Raw genomic sequence first — 26,467 nt, 5'->3', positions numbered from 1 at the left:
TGACACGACTTGTAAATGACGACCTGTGATGCTTGAGATGTTGACAAGTTTCACACTCAAACGTAACTAAAGAAGAACTCATTTCTAGAAACAAATGGTGAAGTTTATTTGGTGATGGATGCTCAAGTAGAAGATGTAGCTGGTAAGGGGAGATGGTGGTATAGCGTGCCATATAGGATCTGCTAAGCCTTGAAAATAGTATTGTATGGTGGTATAGTGTGCTATATCTCTCACATCCTCCACCAATCATATCCCTCTTAAAATCTAAAAATACATAAAAAGATGATGACTTGAGGATAATCTCTCTAATTATATGGCTATTAGTTGGGAAATGACCTCCTAACTTTGGCGAGTGATTTGGACTTGGACCTGACTTAACAATCTTCAACAATTGGAAAATGGATGATTCCTGCAGCACTAGTTGTATCTGAACCTTGAGGTTAAAGTTCCTCAAGATAGGGAGGAATTTTTTTATTTTTTTTATTTTTTAATGATGGTGAGTTTTATTAAGACAAAAGCTCAAGAGAGCATATTACAAAGGAGGGAAGCCTTCCCAAACAATGAGAGATTGCTAAGAAGTTCTGAATTTTGCCAATTTATCAGCCAAAGACTTGGCTGATCTAGGAATGAGATTCCAATTACAATGCGTAGAAGATACAATATCAGCAATACTATCAGTGATGGGCCAGTGGCACCAAGGGGGAAAGTTGTTTTTAGAACACCAACTAATAACCGTCTTCGAGTCGCCTTCAATGATTAACTTGCCATGGAGACGATCCCTGAAGATTTGGAGGCCGAACAACAGAGCACTAACTTCAGCAGTATTAGAATCGGCAATGCCCACCAGACCAGCATAAGAAAGAATAGGGTCTCCATTGTGACCTCTGAACACACCACCTGCTCCAGCTGGCCCAGGACATCCAATAGCACTACCATCAAAATTCAGCTTTATGCAGTTGCAAGGGGGAGGATCCTAGATAACCTTACTCGGAGTTCTGTAGGGGCTAGACATATGACCGATCAAATTCCAATTTTTCCGAAGAGAAACCTCTGATAGAGTGGCAAAATCCTTCTTTGTATGCAGTCAGCTCAAGATGAGGTCAACGGCATGAGAAGCCGTGTTGTCTGAAGTGCTAGCTTTGGAGTTGAATCTCTGATTATTCCGCTTGAGCCAAATGCACCATGGAACATATGCAAGACAGGCCGAAAGAATTAACTTGCCCAGCCGAAGAAGGAGAATCCCTCGAACCATCTCAAAGGTGCCAAAGAGGTCCTGATGTAGCCCCACTTGGAGCCCAATTTTCTAAAAGATCTTCATCCAAACTTGCCACAAAAATCCACATTGTAAGAGGACATGCTAGACTGTCTCTTTGAACTCACCGCAAAGGGGACAAGAAAGATCAGGGGCAATGAAGCCTCTTCTATGAAGGTTGTTTGAAGTAAGAATTTGTTCTCTGATGGTTGACCACATAAAAAATTTGATTTTACTTGGCGCTGAGAGTTTCCAAGCCAGATTCGCCTTGTGTTCATGAATACTGTAGTCTTGCTTTCTGATATGAGAGTAAACCAAAGTGATAGTGAATTCGGCCATTATTACTGGGCTTCCAAATCAGCTTATTCACTGAGTGCTCCCGGATAATAGTACTGTTGAGTTTGGTAAGGAGAGCAAAAAGCCAACGATTCCTCATCATTTAATCTCCGACGGAACGGGAGACTCCATGAATGATCATTCCATGAGTAAGCCACAGAGCAAGAGAGGTCGCTTGCCACCCTATGCAGCCCCAAGAAGTCCTCTGAGATGGATCGGGGCCCACACCATTCGTCCGACTAGAAGAGAAGGGTCCTTCCATTGCCCGTGTGAAACGAGGTAGCATCTCTAAATACTGGAAGGAGCTTCAAAACTGATTTCCATATCGGGGATAGGAGGCAAGCAGCGCCACCCTCTCCACCAGGCACCCGAAAACTGAAGGTAGAATTTCACCATATTCCTCCATAAACTGTTATGCTTGTTGTTAAAATTCCAAATCCATTTGAGCATAAGAGCTTTGTTCATTTCTCTTGTAGGCCAGATGCCCAATCCTCCCCTATTATGAGGCATGCAAATATCCTTCCAACTAACCAAATGGTATCTGAAGGTGTCTTTTAAACCTCTCCATAGAAATCGTCGACGAATGACATCAATTTTGGAGCAAACGGAGGCCGGATAGTGCATGAATGATAACAGATAATTTGGCAGCCCAACTAGACAAGACTTGAGGAGAGTGACACGCCCCGCTATTGATAAGAGTTTACCCTTCCAAGTGGCTAGCATCTTTTCAAATTTCTCAATGAGGGGAGATCATAGTGACGCCGAAGGCCGAGAATCAAAAAGTGGGAGCCCAAGATATGTATTAAAAAGCGGCTTCATGGCAAGCTGATTATTGAAGGCGACTCAAAGACTGTCATCAACTGGTGTTCAAAAGATAGCTCCCCTCCTTGGTGCCACTGGCCAATCACTGATTGTATTGCTGACATTGTGTCATTCATTCATTGTAATTGGAACCTCGTTCCTAGATCAACCAATTATTTGGTTGATAAATTGGCTAAATTCGGAACCTCTCAGCAATCTCTCATTGTTTAGGAAGGCTTCCCCTCTTGTAATCTGCTCATTCGAGCTCTCATAATAAATTCAGCATCGTTTCAAAAAAAAAAATTCTCTATTAAGGGGGACCATAGTGACCCTGAAGGCCGAGAATAAAAAAGTGGGAGCCAAGATATGTAGCTGGCATATTTCCCACAGAGCATCCCAGGTAGTCCGCCATATCCCAAAGCCCAGCTGGATCAATGTGATAGCCAAGAAGAGTGGTTTTTTCCCAGTTTATGTTTTGACTGGAAGCCAATTCAAATAATCCCAGCCCGACACACAATTTTTTTATCTGATCCATAGTACCAACCCTGAGGAAAATAGTATCAACTGCAAACTGGAGAATCGAAATATCAAAGGCTGTGCAATCTGTCATGGGGAGGAGCCATCCCATGTTCTTGACCGAGTAGATCAAGGAGGATAAATATTCTGCTACCACGTTGAAAAGCAGGGGGGAGAGGGGGTCTCCTTGTCTGATTCCCTTGGTTCCCTTATAATACCAACAAATTGTTCCGTTGAGAAGGACGGAGTAGCATGCAAAGGAGATGCAGAGGAGGAATAGTTAGTAGCCTACTTCAAGGAGAAGTTGGGGGTGTCTCGGAGGGCCACCCGAGCAATCAAAACTAATGTAGGTCCATAGGAGAAGCGAAACGGAGCCCTCGAAGGAGTCGCAATACCTCGGGGAAGTCTTCTTCTCTGGTTCGGACGACGTACGGTGGTCTAGCTGGAGTCTTCATCGTCTTCATTGGTCCTCAGGTCGTCACTCGAACTACTAGATCTGCAATCCTTCTTTGAGTCTTCAGGAATGCAGTGTTGGGAGTGGTCGTGGCTTGCCTTCGGTCTTCGTCTGTTGCAATCGTAGGGCTTTACCGTTTGCAGGAGGGGGGAAACGTCTAGCTCCATCCCTAGGAACGACGTCCCCCTCTTCGGAGCCACACGAAATCTTTGGTGGTCTCTCGATCTGATCTCTCTCGACGAACAATGCATTCACCGTTTGTCAATCGTCTCTCTTGTTCGCACCTCTCTCTAGCATTTCTCAACGCTAAGATCATGGCAGACTTCCTTGACAACCTTTAGTTACAAGAAAATTGAATCCATCTAGCTCAAGTTGGTGGCTGGGTGAAGGTTCCACTCTTCGTCTTTCTATTGTTTGGAGATATATTTATCATACTTTTCAGCTTGTAATGCCTTATATAAGATTCACTGGGTCATGAAATAGAACTTTTTGGTTGGATCTTTGGCATGGGGATGTTACTTTGACTAGTTTTCCTCGCTCATTCTCTTTAGCCAGAAACCCAAATATAAGTGATGCTGAGGCTATGATGGAAAGTTCCTTCAGAAATGTTGATTAAAGTCTTTTTGTTTAGGGGAGTTAAATGATCAGGAAGCTATTGAAGACTGTCAAATAGTAGCCGAGCTGGAGAAGATTTATATCAAATCTTCTCAATCAGATAAGCTTAACACCAGAAAAGCATGCTGCATCATGTAGCTGGAAGCAATGTTGAACAGAAACCATCCTTTGGAAGAAGCAATCATCTAGCTTAACAATTTCTCTCTTTTTCTCGTTATATGGAAATGAGACTGTAGGGTCTCTTTTTCTCACTCTCTCTCTTCCTCTGAGGCTTCTTCTCATAGAACTAGCATAATATGAGACCATACAGCTGTAACAAAGAGTAACAAATATATATTGCATTGAATCAGAGATAATAATGCTTAAATACTCATTAGGTAATAACAATGAAACATACAACAAATTGCTCATTTTTTCAAGACAACTTTCTTCATTGACTTGCTGATTCAAGCTGATATAGAGCAATCTCCAGGCAATGAGGCTCTTTCACCTTTCCCGTGGGACAGAAAGAAAACACATAAGGGTACAATATATATTCCAGGCAATGAGGCTACAAACAAGCCAAAGAAGCCAAACATAAAAACAACAAACAAAGTAAGCAATGCTCATAGAAGCAAAAGGATCAGAATAACACCTCAACTGCTAAATAAGAGATTGATGCACCAGTTACATCCCAGTCAAGCGTCCGATATCCAGATCCCAGTTTCATACCTTGCTTCCGAAGAGCCAGTGAAGCAAGTCCATCCGCAAAGCAAAACCCAGGAGACAATCTAAAAATGTTCTGCCAATACAAATAAAGAGAGAAAAATAAAGGTTTTATGAGAAAATTATGCAATAGTTTATAAAGAATAGTATGCTATTTTTTTATTTTAAAGTTATTGCTTTACAACTAGAGGCAACTCTAGTTGCCATTCATTGGTCTTGCTTCTTCTTCAATTTTGTTTGGGAATCTTGAAGACTTCACAAATATAAAATCGAAAAATAAAAAATTGAAGGCCAAAGTTAAAGCAGACAAATTTCTTTTCTTGACTAAGATAAGGATCTTTAACTAGGTTGGAATATACTACATTGTTTGAGGATACTAAGAGTCCCCATTATAAATTTGCAATGCCTTTGTGGAAGAAGTAGATCGCATTTTTATTCACTGCACTTTTACTTTTTTTGTTTTTTGAGAAAAAGCAAATTTTCTTCAAGGCAAGCCAAGAACAAAACACAAACAAATCCCCAGGTCAGCTATGGACCATGCCAAATACATTGAGTGATTGTAGAGATGCTCCTTACTTGGCAAGGAAATCAGTAATAAAATTAGTAAAATCTAGGATTATGAGTCCAAGAAAAATTCAATAAAAAAGAAATGTCTACAATTTCATGATACACATCCCAATAGCACCAAGAAGGGTGGAAGGCGAGGAGCACCGTCGAATCACAACTTTAGAATCTTCTTCAATGAGGTCACCATTCAGATGATCCCTAAAATGATTAGCCAATGCAGCAACGCCTGAAGCTCGACAATGGTGGAGTCAAAAATCCCCAAAGGCCCGAAATAAGTAGTAATGGTTGTACCCTCACTCTCTTATAACTCTCCAAAACTCAAGCCTTGCCCGGGTTACCAAAAACACTACCATCAAAATTAAGCTTCATCACACCATGGGGAGGAGGTTTCCATTCAGCAATAATGGCAGGGTGCAAAGGAATAGGCATTTGTGCAATAATGCACCAGTTTTCACGAATTGGAACCTCACTTGAGCTGCCAAATTCATTTCTATTCCAAATCCACGTAGCAATTTCACCATGGATACGGATGGAAACCTGCTCCATAGAAGAGAATTTGTTGATAAAGCTCCTATTATTTCCCTCAATCAATAAGCCCCAAACGATAAAATCCAAGCATGCCAAGAGGAAGTCATTCCCAAAATCAGGAATCTGTGTCCTATTGATCATCTCACTAATAGTAGTAAGATTACTAGGGAGGCAAATCTGGAGACCAATCTTATTGAAGAAATGAGACCAGATCTTCCAGGCAAAAGGGTATTGGAGAAGAATGTGCAAAACCATTTCTTCAACATTGTCACAGAGTGGGGAATAGGGCTAGGAGTACCATGTGTCGCTACTCCTCTGAGGTCTACCTCCCCTGCTTAGGCAAGCTCCTTCTATCAGCCTGTGTTGCTTACATCCCTTGGTGATCTGGAAGGAGAGGAACTCCTGCCGTTTTGATTGTGTTTTCTGCTCAGCTATTGAGATTGTGTGTACTGCTACAGGCCTCGTCTCCACCTAGATCTGCACTTGAAAAGAATTTACTTGTCTTTCATGTGCTCCTCTCTACACCAACTGGAAGGTAATTGCTCAGACGTCTATTCCTTCTGCCCCCCAAGTTCAACTTTGATGACGGTGCTCTTGGGAACCCTGACGGGCTTTGGTGGGGTGATCTTTGATTCCGAAGGTGCAACTATTATCTCCAACTTTGGTCCTCTCGACATTGCAAACTCAACTATGGAGGAACTCTCGAGCCTTCTCCACAACCTCTGCATATTTCGGAATCACTTTAGTAGTTCGCTTATTATGTAAGGGAACTCGAACGTCGCCATTGGATGGTGCTCCACCGCCTCCTTTCCTCCTTGGCTTCATTGGCAACATTTTCTTGATATTATAGATATTCTCCTATATTTCCTACTCATGGTCTCATGTACTTAGACCAGCCAATACAGTTGTTGACTCTTGTGCTAAATTTTGTCCCTCCCTTCAATCTCTTGTTGTAATGGGAGGCCTCCTTTGGTGTTCTTTCTTGCTTTCCCAATTCGTCACTTTTCCTCTTCTCCTCCTAAAACCTTCTCTCCACAACTCTTCTTTTTCTCACTCAATCCTCTTCTACTGTGATTATACATCATGGAATCGTAAGTTTCAACATCCACAAGTCCAAGTTTTGACCATGGTTGAAAGATCTTATTATTCCCATGATTTTGGGAAGCATGACTATTTGAAAATTACTACTATTCCTTTAAAGGGTGTCTCTATCATTTGTATTGGTCTCAATCCATCAAGAGATTTCTCATCACAAGTGACTTGGATGATCACTTAACCATGTCACCTCCTTCGATTAATGAAGAAGATATTACCACAAAAAATGGCAGAAAGAAGACACGACACCTTGGTGATCAGTTAGTTGATCAATAATATGGAAGAATTTGTGGCAAACAATGTGATTCATCTTGAAACCGCTAAAATCATATAAGATCCATGTTCCAAACTTTATTCAAGCATTGACAGTCTCCAAAGACTTTATAATATATTTCAGGCCATATAAAATACCAAACATTCTTTGTTTTTATTTTTATTTTTTATGAAATGTGATTTTATTAAGAGAGCATAGATGAGCTAACTCCTAACAACAAGAGATTGCAAGGAGGCTCCTTGCTTGGCTAAAGCATCAGCCATAGAATTTGCCGATCTCGGAACGAGGGACCAAAAATAGTAAAAAAGATTGACAATATCCAAAATTTTAAAAACGGCATTCCAATGGTGCCACGGAGGCACAAAGGCTTTCTCACACCCACCAATCACCAACTTGGAGTCTCCCTCAATTAGGATGGGCCCGGAGCAATGATCGCGAAAAACACGGAGCCCATTAAGAAGGCTTTGAAGCTCGACCATCGAGGAGTCCGCAATACCGAGAGGGCCAGAAAAGGAGACGATCTGGTTCCCAAGAGAATCACAAATCATGCCGCCGAAACCCACTAAACCAGGGTTACTAAAAGAAGATTTGTCAAAATTCAACTTAAGGACACCAACAGGTGGCGGGGTCCACTCACAAATAATGGGGGGCTTCGAAGAAGTGTGGAGCTAGGCAAAGCTCCTCCAATTATTTTTGATGGAAGATCCCGAGAAGGGGGCGAAGGCTTTTCGAGAGTGAAGCCAAGTAGCAATATTGCCTAAGATGGTTTCAATGACTCTATCTTGAGTGCTGAATTTGGCATTGAATCTCCTTTGATTGCACTCTAGCCAAAGACCCTAGGGGATGAATGCGGAGAGGGCAGAGATCATCATTTTTCCGAGACCGGGGACAGGGGTCCCTGCAAGCATTCTGCAGGCGGTGGCCAAGTCTTTTGAGAAGCAGAGATGTAGCCCAATTCTGCTAATAATCGACGTCCAAATCCCCCAAGAGAAAGGGCACAAGAGAAGCAGGTGGCTAACAGTTTCTTCATTTGCATGGCAGAAAGGGCAAATGGGGTCAACTACGAGCTGGCCACAAATTCTGAGATTGTCAGTTGAGAGAATCTTGTTGCGGCAAGCACTCCATATGAAGAATTTTATTTTTGGGGGGCGCTGAGACACCATGTGAACTCCATTGCATGCTTGGAACCACGAGTAATCCCGCCTTGAATAACAAGGTAAGCAGAGGAGACTGAGAAGGAGCCACTTTTATCTAGCCACCAGATTAATTTATCTAATTTGTTAGCTTGGATTTTGGCTGGCTTCAAGACCTTCAAGCTTAGATAGACCATGACGAGGTTGAATGTTCCATCTCCCATTATCAGCAACTTCAGCAATAGTAATATTCTTTAATCTTGAAATTTTGAAGAGGCTAGAGAAGGAGTTCTGAAGAGGCATATCCCCCAACCACCAGTCTTCCCAGAATATGATATGTTGGCCATCACCCACATAGTATCGGACTGCCGATCAAAAAATTGGCGTAAGGAGATAGAGAGACTTCCATATAGGAGAAAATTGCCTTCTGTTTCCCCCTTTGGTTCACCAATTCGAGGAAATGCCGAGCTTTGAGAGCACCATATTTTTCCAAACATTCAAACAACTTGAATGAGTATTTTGCCTGATTCAAAGGCTTCTTGCAAGAGTCGAAGTTAGCTCAACCATATTCAGACATTGTTGTTCAAGAAAAACAAAGGGAAGAACTAGTTGGAACTATTGGTCTTGGCAACCTTCAATCGTATCTTGATGTTGCCAAAACACAAATTCTGAGTTCCATTGCAAAGCCCACTTTTGATGATATATATGCCACCATCCTCAGTAGTCCAGCCAAGTCACAACTAAAGATAGATATTGTTGAGTCATTTTCTATGATTTCTCAAGGTAGAGGATAGTCACTTTAGGGAGACGCTCGAGGCAAAGATAATGGCAGAAGCAGAGGTAGAGGCCTCCAAAGACTTACGCATTCCTTGGTTTTGTTTTTATTGTAGATTGAATAGACATCTAGTCAAGAAGTGTTAGAAGCTGCATGGAAAAACAATTCATATGAATCAAGCATCTATTGTAAAGTAAAGAAGTTGGTTCCGCACCCCATCCAACCACCAAAATCCACACAAAAGATGACTATGATGTGCTCCAAAAGCTGAAACAGATGTTGGCCTTATCCTCAAATCCTCCTCCTGCCACTACTGCTACTAGTGGTATGTCATTTTCTTTTTCATGTTCCAACACTTCACCCTGGATTATTAACTCAAGTGCCTTTGGACATCTTACTAGGCTTGTCCACCTTGTCACCATGTCCTACTATTCGATTTTTTTCAATTGTTGATGGCTCTTAAACCAAGGTTCAAGGAATTGGTTCTTTATCATCATCCTCATCCTTGTTTATGTCTAATGTTTTGTTTGTTCCAAAATTTCCCTTGGGTCTTATGTTTGTTAGTCAAATCACAAAAAGATTTAATTATTTATCACCTTTTATCCTTCTTATTGTGTTTTTCAAGATATTTAAATCAAGCAGATGATTGGTGGAGGCCATGAAAGAGGACTTTACTTTATGGATAATTTCAGCCATGATCACTACACCCCCACATATTATTTAACAAGTTGTTCGATAGCACAACTGACTGGGACATTCCTTTTTGAGCAAGCTACATTCATTAGTCCCTTCCTTGAAGCCTATTTCAAAGTTATCTTGTGAACCTTTTGAGATAGGCAAACACCATAGGGGTAATTTCTCTTCTCACCTCGAGAAAGTTAGTCTTAGTCCATTTATTTGGTACATTCAAATGTTTGGGGACCTGTTTGCCTAACTCAGTTCTTGGTTGTCTTTAATGAGAGACATAGGTCTAAACTTTTCTCTATATTTGAGTCCTTTTATTATATGGTTGAAACTCAGTTCCACAAGAAAATTCAAGTGTTTCATTCAATAATGGTCAAGAATAGATATCATCTCAATTTCAATCCTTTTGCAACAACAAAAGGACCATCCATCAAACATCATGCCCATATACATCACAATAAAACGATGTTGCTGAAAGGAAAAATTGACCTCTTAGAAGCTGCTCAAGCCCTACTATTGTCCATGAATGTTCCATAGTGTACTGGCATTATGCTATTTTGATTGCTTGCTATCTTTTTTTTAATTGTATGCTTTCAAGTGTCTTTTTTTTTAAAAGTATGCTTTCAAGTGTCCTTGCCTAGAAACACCATTTCATCACTTCTACCTCATGAGAAAAACCTTGCCACTTCATCCTAAAGTATTTGGTTGTGTGTGTTTTGTCCATAATCTTTTACCAGACAAAAATAAACTTGATTAGAAGTCCTTTAAACGTATTTTTTTGGATACTCCAAGAATCAAAAAGGTTGTGTGTTATAAGCCTTCCTTGTGTAAAACCTTTGTTTCTATTGATGTTACATTCTTTGAGGACGAACCATTTTACTTCAAAGGACCTCTCCGCCAGGTTTTGAAGTTTCTACAAGTATGCCCAGACCGGTTGATCCCTTGGACCAGTTCATTCAATAACCACATGATCACCCATTAGACCAGCTGGTATAAGTTGCTTCCTCTCTACTGACCAACCAATCACCTACCCCACTGGCTGATTCTGAGGTCAATAACTCGCCTTCATTCTCCTCCTATATTTGGGCTCCATTTGATACCCATCCTATAGCTATCCTTAAAGAACCACATTCTTGTGCTCCTCAAAGAGCTTCTACCTCTAATCCAATTTCTCATGTTATATCTACTCGATGACTCTCCTCGAAGTATTATTATTTCTTGCTTGTCCTTTCTATTTGTTTCTATTGAAATATGTCCAGGTTCATTCTCTTATAGTCCAAATTCACTCTTATTGTCCAAATTCATTGTATGTTGAAATATGTTCAGATTCATTCTACTCCGTTGTATATATAGTAGCCATTGTAGTTGTGATTATATAAATGAAAATTGAAAAAGAAGTTTTTATTTTTTATTTTTTTCATAGTATCAGAGCCTAGGCTCTAAATTCTTTTGTTTCACCACCCTTCATTGTCATCAATCACCATTGTCTAGTCTTCATTACCAAAAAAAAAAAAAAATTCACCCATTTACTAGCTACTCTTTGTCGAAATCCTTTCATCAACCTTCATCGTTGGACTTGTCTGTGTGGGAAGGTGCAACTAGTTTCTCTTTCCTGTCAAACTTTTCTACCATTGTGTTTGAAACTTCTAGTCCTCAAGTGTTATAGACTACTATAAAAAATTGCAAGGGTTGTTTGCAGAGATAGATATGTATCGACATGCGGAAATGGAATCTGCTGCAAACAAGAAAAAATAAAAGACATGTTGGAGAGGGAGAGAGTGTTCCAGTTCTTGTTAGAACTCAATCCTGAATTCGATTAGGTATGTGATTGTTCATGTTCACAGTCATACCTGTAGTAAACTTGATCAAAGAGGTCATAAATGTGTCTTTCTTGGGTACTCACCAACTCAAAAGGGATATAAGTGTTTTGATCCTACCACCAACCAAGTCTATGTGAGTATGGATGTCACTTTCTTTGGAGATCAATCTTTTTTCCCCCAAACTTTCTCTTCAGAGCGAGAATAATTTAGACGAAGAAAAGTTTTTGGAAACAGGTGTCCCTTTGCCTATCTCTTTGGTTACCTCTTATCTAGAAATAACCACTTCGTCCCCTCAATCACAGATTCCCTTCTTGAACACAAGTCTATTGCGCTAGAAATTGAAAAAGCTAATGTATGGGGGAAAATACAACCTGAGAAAAACACAAAGTTGCATGTCTATACAATGAGGCATAACCCACAAGGTGCGGAGCAACAACCACAAATAGACTGTTAAGATTCAATTCCAAGCACATTAAGCAATTCAGATTCTTCCTTGTGTTCAGAATCTTGTTATTTTCACCTTAATGTCTCAGTTGCTCATAGAAAAAGTATACGGTCATGCACAAATCATCATATATCTCACTTTGTGTCCTATCACAGATTGTCCTCAAGCTATAGAACATTTGTTTCTAACTCTTAAAAAACAGAAATTCCAAAGTCTATACAAGAAGCTCTTGTTGTGCCTGAGTGGAAAGAGGTTGTTCTTAAGGAGAAAAAGGTGTTAAAGAAGAATCAGACTTGGGAATTGGTAAGTCTTCCCAAAGGAAAAAGTCCAGTTGGTTGTAAGTGGATATTCACTGTGAAATATAAGGTTGATGGATCAATAGAAAGGTACAAAGAAAGGCTGGTAACAAAGGGATATACTCGAACATATGGAATAGATTATCAAGAGACCTTTGCTCCTATTGTGAAAATGAAGTGTCAGAATCCTGTAATCTCTTGCAGCTTTTATGGAATGGCCATTGCAACAATTGGATGTGAAGAATGTCTTCCTCCACGGTAGATTGGAAGAGAAAGTTTATATGCATCTACCTCCAGGATTTGAAGGCTTACTTGGTGCAAAAAAAATTGTAAACTCAAGACATCACTCTATGGTCTTAACAATCACCTAGAGCATGGTTTAATCGGTTCACTACAACTATAAAGAACTTTAGGTACCTTCAGAGCCAAGCATATCACACTATGTTTTTTTAAGCACACTAATGGAAGGAAGATTGCTATACTTATTGTGAATGTGGATGATATTATCATAACAAGTGATGATCTTGTTGAATAGGAAAAGCTAAGACCTTAGAACTTTGAGGTATTTCTTGGGCATGGAGGTGCTAAGAACTAAAGAAGAAATCTTGGTGTCTCAAAGAACATATATCTTAGATCTTCTCAATGAAACAGATATGCTAGGGTGCAAGCCAATTGAAACACCCATTGATGCAATTGCAAGCTAAGTGTGAATGCCAATGTTGAGGTTGATAGGAACAAAATCAATGATTAGTTGAGACATTGATTTACTTATACTCGACCTAACATTGCTTTTGTAGTGTGTTGTGAGTCAATTCATGCACTCCCCTTGTGAGGAGCATTTAAATGCAGTTTATATGATTCTCAGATATTTTAAACAGACTTCAAGAAGGAGATTATTGTTCATGAAGAGTGATAATGTATGTGTTGAAGCATTCGTGATGTTGATTGGGCTAGAAGTATAAATGATAGGTCTACATTTGGATATTTCACCTTTGGAGGAGAAAATATAGTGACTTGGAGAAGCAAAAAACAAAATGTGGTGGCTAGAAGCAGCATTGAGATTGAGTTTCGAGCTATTGCACAAGGGATATATGAGCTTCTATGGATAAAATAGCTTCTAAGTGAGTTGAAGATTGTGTTCAACCAATCTATGAAGTTATACTCAAAAATAGTAAGGGAGCCATTAGTATTTCCTATAATCTAGTACAACACAACAGAACAAAGCACATTGAGATTGACCGACACTTTATCAAAGAGAAGTTAGATGGAGTATTATGTATTCCATTCATTCCTACCAAATAACAGGTGACGGATATCTTCACGAAAAGTCCTCAATCACAACAATTTGACTTCCTAATTGGCAAGCTGGAAATGCTTGAACATTTATGATTTTTAAATATGTCCAAATTCATTCTCTTATTGTTCAGATTCATTGTTTGTTGAATATGTCCAGATTCATTGTATGTTGATTCATTCTCTTATGTTGTATATATTTAATAATTCTTGCTGTGATTAAAATGAAAATTGAGAAGTTCTTATGCTTCATTTTCTTCACCATCTATCTTTGAATTGGAGAACTGAGAAGAAGAAGACGAGCCTCCCATTCAAAAGCTCCATTGTTCTGATGTTGGAATGGCAATCCTGGATGGTATGGTCCATCTGCTTGATAAAATTAGCACAGGCAATCCAATGGACATCTGTCCAACCCATTGGTGGTGGACACAACCCCAACGGTTTGGCTCACATCTTGCTGCGACTGATTAAGCCTGAAAAAGGAAGAGACCTCCTATCTAAGTCTAATTCTGTCTAAAAAAATTTCTACAAACCAGTTCAAACTGGTTTAGCTATTTTAAGACTAGTCCAATGGACTTAAATGTGGTTCAACGTTTATTTTTAGACTGGTTTGTTGAGTGGGAAAACTTCCGTATTGATAAATGTGATGAAATGTTATTGGTTTATAAAGTTGAGGAATAAGTTTCCTAAGTGGCTAGCTATTTTGCGATGGAACCGGGACCAATCTAACAATAGTATCATAATAAGAAGTCAATGCGAGTCGAGGCTTAGTGTGAGCTCCATTAATAGTTTGGGTGCTCTATTGGGAGTTTGTACTTCGTTGGGACTTTGTGCTTATGTTGCCAGCTTGTTATGTGTAAGCTTGGATATAAGGGAAAATGTTGAGTGGGGAAAGTCCCGCATTGATAAATGTTAAGAAATTTTATCGGGTTATAAGGTTGGCTAGTTATTTTGGGATAGAACCAGGCTCAACACAATATGTATAAAGAACAAATTGTCCTTGGAAATGTTGGGCGAGCCATTTTGAAATTCACCTGGCTCACGGGTGCATGTGACAAGTGCATTCAAATAACCTTGAGAAATTCTTTAGTGTATAGAACTTTTACCCTAGGGAATGTCGTAGGCTACTAGGTGAACAATGGTCATAGATTTAGTAGTCAATGGGATTGATTCTTGAAATATGCTTGGTTCATAAGTGTATGTGAGCAGACACAATAAAATGCCTAGATACTAAAGATTGTACAGTGTGCAATGTGGTAAGTCTCAACCACAAGATCTACATAACATGTGCTTAAAGCCTGTGAAGCAATGACTGTTTTATGGAAGAATGTCTAATAAGATATTGATTCATTTGCTCTTTTAACTCTTAGAGTCATGACCTTGCTTCATTAACTATAGAAATACCTCAATACAGACAAAGAGACTGTTCAATCATTGAATGCAATCTAATTGCATTGTGTATGGATACAGTCTATTTAAGTAATGGTCCAACTCCAATAAAGAACTCAAGTTATATTTTCTAGCAATCATACGTTATTTTATTGGCTTATAGGCCAAGCAGGATACTGTCAAAAAATGGGACCTTATAAGTCATATTTAACAATAATAAATTGGGATTAATAGCACTAAGTTGGTTTAATGCAATTAATCCTTTGACGAGTAAGTTAGTGAATAGAAACCTTGATGAGGTGGTTTCTCTTCATTCGGTAAATACCCATAAAGCAGTCCAGTGTCTTGGTCTCTCAAGGATATTGCTGACTCATCATGTTGTGAAGATGAACGGCTGTGTTGTTGGGTTGGGCAATATGGAACAAAACATAAAAGATGCAGTGAAGATAAAAGATTGTTGGAAAACAAAGACCAAAGAGGATTTCGGTTCTACACTACAAAGATAAGTTTTTTTTAATCTTTTTGTCTCTAAAGCTTGAAGAGAAACAACATTGAGGTCAAGACGTTATGTCTCCTACACAAGGCAAAGCAGGTTATTGCAAGTTCTTGCCTAATGATCTCTCACACTGTTGTTTAGTGAATCATTGCATGGTTGTCTCAAGGTCCTCTTTATCTCGAAAAGTTTGCCTAGCATACCCTAGTCCTGGTAATGCTACGTATCTAGCTTAGATGTATTCCGCAGATCGAGTTTTTGACTTAAGTCTCTGTTTTGAGTATTGTTTGCATTGCTGCTCATTGCTTGCAAATAGTACTGAGTGTTGTCCTTCGTCAAGCCCGAGTGTACAGTCTTTTTGTTTAGCTACAGCTTAGTCTCGGCTAGCAAATATGCTGAGGCCTTTAATCCCACCAGTGGCGTGAAAAAGCCAAAAGAAAGATGGACCAATTGGTCAGATAACCACTATCAAGCTTAAGGAGTCCAAGAACTACTTGCTTTGGGCTTGTGTGGTGGAAATTTTTGTTGGCTAGGAAGAAGGACAAGTTTCAAAATGATACTGCTCCAAAAGATTGGTCTGCAGCATGGAAATCAGACACTTTTCTGGTTATATCATGGCTGAAAAATAGTATGGAATATCAGGTGTAGAAACAAGTTATTTTTAAAAAATGCCAAAGATACTTGGTTTGCTCTCACAAACACTTCTCCCAAGATCAGAACATGTCCTGGGTGTATGATTTATACACTAGGTTTTTTTCAATTCAGATGGAACAGGTAAAGTCTCTGAATATGTTGCAAAACAGGATGGTAAGTGGCAGCAGATTGTGAATCATAATCCTTTTATACTTGATGAGAAAGAGCTTGATCCCAGAGTGAAGCAATTCATGTCACCAGACTCCTACATGGTTTAGGCCCTGAGTTTGTAGGAATACAAGATCAGATTTTAACTAGCAAGGTAAGATCTCTTTAAATCATGCTCTTTTTCAAGTTACGCATGCAGAATCTGCTGTCCTTTCAGGGGCTACTGAGGCAAAGCACTCTGCCCTTAATACAGCCAGCACTACTCCCACCATCAACTCAGCAGCCAATGGTGGTTGGAGACTAAAGCCCAGACTCAAAGGGGAGAAATAGGTACCAGGGGTTGTAGTCAGAAGCAGAAGCCTTGTATTCACTGTGGTTGGAGCAACCAATGATCGAACATGTATTGGGACAAGTTTGGTCATCCTCCTCTAGCATCTCTGGAAAATCAAACTACTCATGAAGGGAATGAATCAAAGCTGCTCCTGAACCTAATCACATGACTGTCAATAAAGAGGATTTAACTTGGCTTGTGCATCAAGTTCTCCAGGCTTCAATCATCAATACTGTGGGTTCAGCTGCATCCTCCCATTCGGCTACTGCTACCAAATCAGGAACTTCAGCATTACTTCTTCTTCTACCTCATCTTGGGTTATTAATTCAGGTGACTCAAATCATATACCAAGTAATTCCATTGTGTTCCCCTCTATGAGTAAGTCAAGTTCCAAGTCTCGGGAAGAATGAAACACAACCCGCAGAATCTGACTATGAAATAGGAAGTAGCTCAGATAAAGGCTAAAAATTCAGTTAACAAACCTTCAGAACAGAGTTTACACTTTTAGTTGCTGGTATAAGGCCCATGATGAAGGAGATAACCATAAGAACAAGTCCAGTAAAAAAGTGCACCAAGAGTATAACGTTCTGCATTGAAACATGAGCAATTGAGAAAGTAGCTATGAAGTTAGAAAAAGGAAAACCAAAAAAATGCATACTATACAAGATGAGGAAAGCCAGTGAGTACTTTAAAATGAAATATAGAGCAACAAAGAAAGTGAATTTAGAGAACCTGTGCAACAGAGTGATCTGAAAAGAAAAAAGTGAGGCAGTATGTTGATGCTGCAACGGCTAATCCATACTCCAAAAATATCATTACAGTGGGCAAGAGACAACCACTTCCAATAAATTGTTCAAGACCTACGAAACCATGACAACTCTTATCAGGTTTCTAATATGAGTAGAAAATGAATAGCAGAGGTTATAACCTACAGTGCACAAATTGTAGTTGCCATACACGCACATAAAAGCTGGTAGATGACCTAACAACCAAGGGGTTTCACCATTTAGACAATTCTGACCGTCTGATCATGGATATTGATCAAAAGAAGGTGAATTGTACCTTTATCTTAACCAATGATTTGATCACGAACCAAGAAATGCTTATTCCTATTCACCATTCTGGTCATTAAATATATTTCAATTAGATTGCTAAAGAACTCTTTTCAGCATTCAAACCACTATTTTGTCACTTTTTGTAGCATATAGAAACATGAAGAATTTTTAATCATGTTTCTCCATCTTGGACCAGGAACCTGATAATCTTGAGTTAATTACGTGAGACAGTTCATTTTGATCCAGTCATAAGGGCTACCCAGAACGCAAAACGAAATGGGGTCAGACCAAGTCAGATGAAATTATTAAGACTCAAATTCCCAAGTCACACATGGTTCAGATGGAGTTCAACTGATTAAAGATGGTTCGAACTAAATCAGTCCTGAACCAAATTGCAAGCGTCCAAATCCGGACCATCTTGCCCCAATTCACTAGTTGACTTAGCAAGATGAGGAACCATGTTTCTAATAAGTAGCAAGCAGAGAAAAGAAAGATGAACAACTAACTCCAGATCCACTTCAAGTTGAAATAAACATTTAAAATTAATTTCTTAGTACATACCAAAGATGTGAAGTAGAATGATTGCAAATGATGTGGGGAATAAGAAGCTGATAAAGTCCCATGCGTATGTGGATAACCAATATGAAAGTATAGACACCTGAAAGATCAAAAAATGATCTTGATAAAATGGAAAACATAATTGTTACTAAAGCACCACTCGACCATTTCAAACAAGAAGAAACATGGGAGACACATACTCCACTAATTAGCTGTTGATGCTTTGCTTTGACTTCACGCTCCTGCAATATTAAAGATTTTAACAGTTCAAAAGAAAAAGTTAAGATTGTATATTTTTTAAATATTCGAGGTATTAGCTGAAAGAAGTATCAAAGAGAACAGTAGGAATTGACAAGCAATCGGTTTTCCCTACAAAACCCAAAAAGAAAACAACCAGAGACACTTTCAAAAGAGTAAAAGCTTCTGCTATTGAGCATGTTGAATGGACAAAGTAGCTTTAATCATAGCCGCAATGACTTGTGAAGAAAGACTTAAGGCTGCTCTCTCTCCTCTTTGTCTTGCCTTAAGGACAAAAAGACTCATTAAAAAACATATTAGGCAATTAAAAATCTACCTATATTGACAATGACAAGAATTTAAGCGAGCAAATAAAAACTATAATGAGTTTTGGGCAGACTTTATGACAATACAGAACAGCACAAGAAAAGTACAAAAACAACAAGAGTACTTGGAAATCAAGCACCAGGTATACGATTAAATTATGTAGCTCATGACCATCTTGACATACTTGGGTACTCAGATATGGATTCAGTGCAATCTAAAGTTGATACAAGGACAACTAGTGGCTATTGCACATTTGGGGGTGGAAATCAATCTACTTGGAATAGCAAGACGCAAAATGTCTTAGCTAGGTCAAGTGAAAAAGCTGAGTACCGTGCAATTACACACACGGCATGTGAGTTGATGTGGATGAAGACTCTTATGGCTGAGTTTGGTTTTGGAGACTGAATAACCTATGAAGATCTTTTGTGATAATTAGGCCGCTATATTTATAGCTAACAATCATATATTTCATCAAAGAACGAACCATATAGAAGTGAATTTTCATTTTAGCAAAGATGCAGTTTTACCAAGCAAAATTATGATTATCTATGTGCAATTATCTCAAAAACTTGGAGATCTGCTTACCAAGGCTCTTCCAAAGCAGTTCAAAACTATGTGTGACAAGCTGGAAGCATGATAACTATGCTCCAGCTTAAGGGGGAGTGTTGAGAGTAATGAGAATAAAAGCAAATTTGTAATTAGTTTATTGTATTAGAGCTCTATTGCTTAGGGGTAAATTATACACTTTACTTTTTGGTGTAATTAGTAGCCTTACTTGAAGGATAAAAAGGTCATTATCTTGTAAGAGGTTTTATTAGAAAGAGGGGTCAACTATCATACCCTAATCTCGACATTAATAAAATAGTGTGAGACTCTTTCTCCTTCTCTACTCTATGTGACTTTCTTCCTCTCCCGGCTTTCAATTCTCCAAGTATCATCTTGATGGTTCTCAAGAGAGATATAGAGTTCAGTTGATTGTCAAGGGGTACTCCCAAGCCTATGGCGTAGACTACTTTGACACTTTCTCTCCCATTGCCCAATGAAGCTCTATGCATATACTCATTTCTATTGTAGTAGATAAAGGGTGGACATTATATAAGTTGGATCTTAAGAGAAATTTTGGATGAGGAGCTGCATCTCCAATGTATCGTATTTTGTGTTAGTTAATGGAAAACCTTGTGGGTATTTTAATGCCACAAGAGGCATTCGGCAAAGGGACCCTTTGTCTCCGTTCATCTTCACTCACATTGCTGAACATCTTGCTTCTATGGTCCATCTTGCAAAAAATTTTGGGTGGCTGAAATCCATATCAAATGATCCCACTCAAGATATTTCCCTGCTTCAATATGCCGACGATACTATTCTCTTTGGGGAAGGTACTTTAGAAGAAATTTCTCATATAAAAGCATTGTTAAATTTATTTGAACTCTCTTTTGCTCAGAAAGTTAGATGATCGAAATCTTCACTTACTGGTTTTAATATTGCTCCTAATGTGTTAAATTCCAAGGCTCAATACCTGGGATGTAAAATTGCAACACCTCCCTGTACAGATCTGGGTTTGCCTTTATCACCTTCGTTGCCCTCCAAAAGCTCTTGCCACCCTGTTATTAAGTGTTTGGAAGGACGTCTGGCAGCTTTGAAAGGAAGATTTTTATCTAAGGCTGGTAAACTGGTTCTTATTAAGTCTTGTATGCATAGCATTCCTTCTTATTTCCTTTCCCTTTATCGATGCCCTGCCTCTGTTTGCCAAAGAATTGAACTGCTCAAAAGAAAATTCCTATGGGGAGGACCGAACGGCGAAAGCAAATACACTCTGGTCAAATGGGCTGAGGTAGGTAAATCAAAATCTCTTGGTGGGCTCGGGATTCTTGATACTATCACTACAAATTCAGCACTGCTACTTAAATGGATTTGGAAGTTTAACTTATCTCCTTAAATAATTTGGAGGAAATTGGTTGCTACAAAAGCAAATAAACTGTTGGGTTGGTGAACTGAGGGTGGGAGATGTAATAGGTTCTCCTGTATGGAAACAAATTGTTAGATTATTACCTACTTTCAAGTCTACTGTAAAATGTTACTCTAGCACAGGTTTTGTAACAAGATTTTGGACCGATTGGTGGTCCAGCGCTCACAGCTTCAACGTCAGTGACAACTTGATTTCAAATCTGACAAGAAATATTGAAGCATGTATTTCAGACTAGCGAACTAATTCAGGAGGATGGAACCTAATTCTCTGAAGATCACTTACTAATTCTGAGGCCTTGGTAGCTTCTGACCTCATTACCATTCTCTCTTCGGAAAGTAAAAAAGAATCGCTAGATACTCCTATTTGGGTGCTCAGCATGAAAGGTAATTTCTCAACTTCCACTGCTTACTGCTTCCTAAGTTGTCCCAACCCTCCACAAATCAAACATCCAGCCGCCATCGCATGGACTTCGCATGCTCCCTCACGTGTTAAATTTTTTATTTGGTCTGCATTTTGAAACAAAGTCCTTACTTCAGACTCCCTAATTTGAAGAGGTGTCCATGATCTAGACCCTCTTTGCCCCTTTTGCCAAACTTCTCCAGAAACAACCACCCATATCCTTCTTCATTGAGAGTATGCCTATTTTGTGTGGACCAGCCTGCTTAACAAAATCAGTCTCCAATATTATTCCTCTCAAAATCCCTCTTCAACCATCCTCTCAATTACAAATACCAACCTCCCAAAACTTGAAAAATTATTAATATCTTGTTGTGTGGGGCATCTCATTTGGGCATTATGGAAAGAAAAGAATAACCATAAATTTAATATAAAGTCTATTCCTGGAGAAACATATTGGTCAAGTTACTACGTGGATCTTATTGCGTAAGGAATTCAGAAATCTTCGAGGATCTAACTTTCGTGAGAACTGGCAAGTCATTGTTGGCATATCTCAGACACGAAGAGTGCCTCCTATCGAGCCAACGCCGTCCACAGTGGTCCAACTGGGCTTCTTCATGTTAGGAATTAGACACCCTAATTTAATACTAATGAGAGCAATAATAATCGCAAAAGAAAAAAAAAAAAAATCAAACACGAGAACACAAGATTTATACAGGTTCACCTCAAGGTGAGACTACGTCCTATCTTCTACCGCTACAATAACTCACTATAATGATGAATTATTTTACAAGGGAAATAACCTTTCTCTCCCACAACGCAGGATCCTCGATAATAACCCTAACAATGGTGCCCCCAAATATAAATATAAAACTAAGGTAACCGTAATATAAGTGTGAATTAGGGTACACAAAATCCCCCTACCGATTCTGTGTAAGGCGTTAATTAGGGTCTACAACTTAAAACTTCAAAGACCAAATATCTCGAACAAAGACGAGGGGGAGAGAAGCAACCTTGGTCTCTTGAAGCACAACAATGCTTGCTTTAGTCGAGGCAAGGAGACTCCGAATAGATGCACAGCGCTGCGTGAACCCAATTCCATAAACATTCCACGAGAACACAATCATTGATCATTTCTTTTTTACTTTGACTTCTCAGATGGGTGGTTGTCTCTCGGCAGAGGCCCCATGAAAATAGTGCCCATTACTTTGGCTAATTCCACTATTTGTGCCCAGGTTTCTAGGTCAAACTTGTGTTGTTTGGTTTGAAGCGCCTCCACAATCTTTCACCCAATTCCGGAAACACAACGCCCCGTTTCTAGATCACGAGGGAAATGGGTTTGAGCATAGTGCTGAGTTATTCGAGGGACACGAAGAAGCCTCCAAGGGGGGGAGGGGGGCTATTTCCATAGTAGAATCGAGGTGGGTGTCAGTAGGTGGTGGCTGACATAAAGATGCTAGAATTCAGAGGGATTAATTTTTGGGGAAGGTTGAAAGGCGAGGTGTCTTTTTCTGGATGTGGGTGGGGGATAGAGGAGGGAGGGGGTGGGGGGACAGACAAGCGAACAAGCACGCCGGGGGTCTACAGGTGTAGCAACACAACCTGTCCTAGAGCTGTCTGGGGGGGAGGGGGGACCGTACCTGCAGAGGAGGGGTGGAGTCTGGAGATGTTGCTCCCAATGAGCTGTCAGGCTGCGGAGGGGCATCTCGAGAATCACCGGTCATGGGAAAAGGCCACAAGCCAGAATTCCTCCATGGCACTAATGTCAATCCGGACCAAGAATTGGGCGTCATCAACCATAATACACCTGAAGTGCAGCCCTTTACAAGATTGAAGGGGGTTGATGAGGATTCGGGTATCATCAAGACGATGCCGGTGCTCAATGAGTGGGTCCAAAGCAATGATAGACCTGACTTCAGAGATGATGCTCGAGAAGACCGTTGACTGCCATAGTTCTGCTGGTAAGCCAGTTATCATTGCCCATTGTCAAAACTGGCTGGAAGGAGTGGAGGGAAGCCACTCCGAGATCCCCATGATGCCCAAAGGGGCGTGAGGTGAAAGGGCGAGGGCTGCCGTGTACGAGCCAGGTCTGGGTGGTGAGATAGGAAATTTTGGGTGTGTATGGAAGGTGTAATTCATCATTCAGCCATTGAAGGATGGTGGATTTGAAGATTTTGGGACTAGTGTGGATGGCAATGGATCGCACGAGTACGAGTCACCCGTCGAGAAGAAGGTTTGGGGGGAGTCAAATGATTTTTGGGGGTTCAACAAGAGGAATAGGCTCTGGTTCAGAAGGGAGTACTGGTTCAGGTTGTTTCGAAAGGAAGACAAGGGAATCAAACCCATATTTTGGGTTCAGGGGGAGGATTTGGTGTCGCCAAGGCTCAAGAAGAAGAGGCGGGAAGGCCTGCTTGGTTTCACCAGGGAGGACAACCCTCTCGCCGGAGTCGAGGCCAGAGAGAAGCTCCGTAGGGCTTCTGTCAGTTCCTTCCAGCCAAATCCGGCATTTGTGCCCTCTGGAACATCTAATCCAGCAATCTCAGTGACCATGGAATGTGGTCACCGAAAAGAAGAACCCCAAGCTTCCTGACCAGAGCTCACACGAAGATCTCATCATCGCACTAGTACAGTGAGCAAACTGTTGGACTAAGCCGGAAATGGCCACAATCGGCACGCACACGAACGATAGCTTGGATCCGTTCGGCAAGCTGAAGCGGATGACCGAACCGGAGCTCCGATTGACCCTCTCGATCATAACTCTGCTTTTTCCGTAGCAAAAGCGAAAAAGAGCTTGTTATCGCTGTCACCGAGAGATAGTAGTCCATTCCGCATCGTCGGGGTCTTCATATGCTTGCCGGTAGAGTGGTCAGAGGATTCCGACCTTCAGCCCGAGCTCTGGCAGCTTCTGGAATAGAAGACCTTCCTGGTTCTGGGTGTTGCTCGAAGCACGGGCTTGGAGCGAAGTTGGCCGGCATCGGAGTTGCCAACAGCCAGGCAGCTGGCATGATGGATCCTGCCATGGGGTTGGTGGCCAGCGGGGCCACCATCTCTCCCGGTTCCTATCATGCGTGCACAGGTGCACAGTCGCTCATTTAGAAAATTTGGAGGTGAAATTATCTTAGATCCGAACCAAAGATAGACGGATAACTATAGAAGATGTTTCAAACACATTAATCCCATATGCCTGTCAACAACCTTTTATTTTTTGTTTTCCTGATCCAGTCCCATATGTCTGTCACAACGTTTTATTTTTTGTTTTCCTGATCTAGTCCCATTCACAAATTCAAGTAGAAATGTGGATTTATATTTCAACATAACTACTATAAAGTTACCTTCACAATAGACACTGCAAATGAAGCAGGGATGAAAGAAAATGCAATGCTAACAATAATTGCAGCAGAGAAAGCATCCAGATCCTGCAAATAGTTCAAATTAGAAAGTAAGAAATAAGATACACCAAACTGAGTAAACAACATGCTAAATAGAATATATAAAAATGCATGATAAATAGTGAGAGGACATGTTCTTAACCAAAAAAAACAACCACTATAAGATGGGAGACTGATTGAATTTTCAAATTCCAAATTCTTTCACTCAAACCAAGGTGAATGATTCTTGAGTAGTTAATCTGGTAAGCTCCTGGTTGAAGTTCAGGGGTATTTTGTGAGTCCCCACTAGGTTATATGGGTCTCGGTGAATGATAGAATGTTATAGGGCACGTTTTTATTTTGTGCATTTACAGTTTTATTTTGTTTTCTGTATAGGTAGTTCTAGAGAGGCATTTTGTCATAACATATGACTGGAGGGTAATGCAATGGCGAACTCATCGCCTCAGGAAACACAAGAACTTCCAGTTCTCCTACGGCAACACCACTCGGGGTATGGCTGACTACTTGGGCTGCTCTTTGGGAAATCTGCCAGTTACCTATCTGGGGCTACCACTTTTTGACTCTCGACCTTCGGCGTCGCTTTGGTCCCCCCTTATTGAGAAATTTGAGAAGAGTCTAACTACATGAAGGGGTAAGCTTTTATCTACAGTAAGGCATCTCACTCTCCTCAAGTCTTGTTTGGCAGGGCTGCCAAACTATCTGCTATCATTCATGTGTTGTCTGACCTCCATTTGCTCCACGACTGACGCCATCGGTGGCCGACCCATCTTGGCCAAATGATCCACAATTTCATGTGTGGCCATAGCTGAGTCAAGTATGTCACGGCATCTGATAAAAGCACTTTGGCCCCGGTGGATGATGGTAGGTAGAACAACCTTGAGACGACGAGCCAGGATGCAAGGCGAAGATCTTGTAGGGACTTGAAACAAGACTGCAATAAGGACATGAGGTAATCCTAAGGGCACTCCACACTAGTTTTCTTGGGGACCAGAGCAATAAGAGAAGCACGCATGCTCTTAAAATGATTCCACGATCATAGAAGCTTCAAACCGTGGAAATGATATCCGACCTCACAGCGAGCCAGCAAGGCTTGTAGAATTCCCCGTTGAATCCATAAAGCCTCGAAGCCCTATCCCGACGGAGTCCCAGGACTGCCTCCTCAACCTCCAAGTCAGAGAAAGGAAGTTCAATGAAACTTGCCAGAATTGGGGAAATCGCGAAGAAGTGAAGACTAGAAAGCCTAGACCGGTGGTGGTGCTCCTCTCTGTAAAGATCAGCAAAGAAACTGAGAAAAACATCAGTAATGGAGGTCATATCCAAGGTAACCTCGTTGTCAATAGACAAGGAGGTGACCCAGGTAGTCCTCCTACAGGCCGAGGCGATGGCATGGAAGAATTTTGTGTTAGCATCCCCCTCGGCCAACCACTTGAAGCGGGCTTTTTGCTTCCGCTAAACCCTTTCGGAATGCAGAATAGATTGAAAATTGCATTGAAGAGAGATACGGGTAGAAAACACAACATGAATAAGACATCTTTGTTCCTCAACCATGTCAAGGGCAGCAATCAAAGACTGGAGAGAGGATTTCTGAGGGGAGGCAGCAAGGTGACACTCTGACGACCATGATTTGAGCTTTACTTTGAGACGCTTCAACTTGTGGGGGAGAGACCAGCCATCATAGTTAAGTCCCCAAAGGTTTCCCACCATGAGGCAACGTTGCCGGCAAAGTGCTTATCCAACAGCGAAGGGCAGGCCCCCATTTATCAAGTTTGGTATCAATCTGAATAGGCCAGCGGTCAGAGCCAGCACGGCTCATTACCAACCAACAAGTGTTGCCATAAAGTCTGAGCCATTCACTAGTGGCAAGAAATCGATCAAGCTTGGAAAGGATGGGAGGCATCTGACCATTGGACCAAGTAAACATCTTGCGAAAGAGGCT

The 26,467-nt window shown here is 40.6% G+C and overlaps 1 protein-coding gene across 2 annotated transcripts in view; it reads right to left on the bottom strand.

Moving 5' to 3' along the window:
• The window catches only part of LOC137955991 (ABC transporter A family member 1), a 104,915-nt gene that overhangs the window by 24,374 nt on the left and 54,074 nt on the right, over nt 1-26,467 (bottom strand). For both annotated transcript variants that reach the window (XM_068803260.1, XM_068803261.1), the window contains 6 exons: nt 24,475-24,558; nt 18,417-18,458; nt 18,220-18,316; nt 17,336-17,463; nt 17,086-17,190; nt 4,609-4,755 (listed from right to left, as the gene is read on the bottom strand). In XM_068803260.1, the coding sequence (XP_068659361.1) occupies nt 4,609-4,755; nt 17,086-17,190; nt 17,336-17,463; nt 18,220-18,316; nt 18,417-18,458; nt 24,475-24,558 (603 nt within the window). The remainder of the gene's footprint in view (nt 1-4,608; nt 4,756-17,085; nt 17,191-17,335; nt 17,464-18,219; nt 18,317-18,416; nt 18,459-24,474; nt 24,559-26,467) is intronic.

This window comes from Aristolochia californica, unplaced genomic scaffold (genome assembly GCF_029961685.1).
Source record: "Aristolochia californica isolate CCGP_79_NKW_82.1479 unplaced genomic scaffold, dmAriCali1.0.hap1 SCAF_2, whole genome shotgun sequence".
NCBI lineage: Eukaryota > Viridiplantae > Streptophyta > Magnoliopsida > Piperales > Aristolochiaceae > Aristolochia > Aristolochia californica.
The sequence above is the reverse complement of the archived record's forward strand: the minus strand, read 5'-3'. Positions and strand labels throughout refer to the sequence as shown.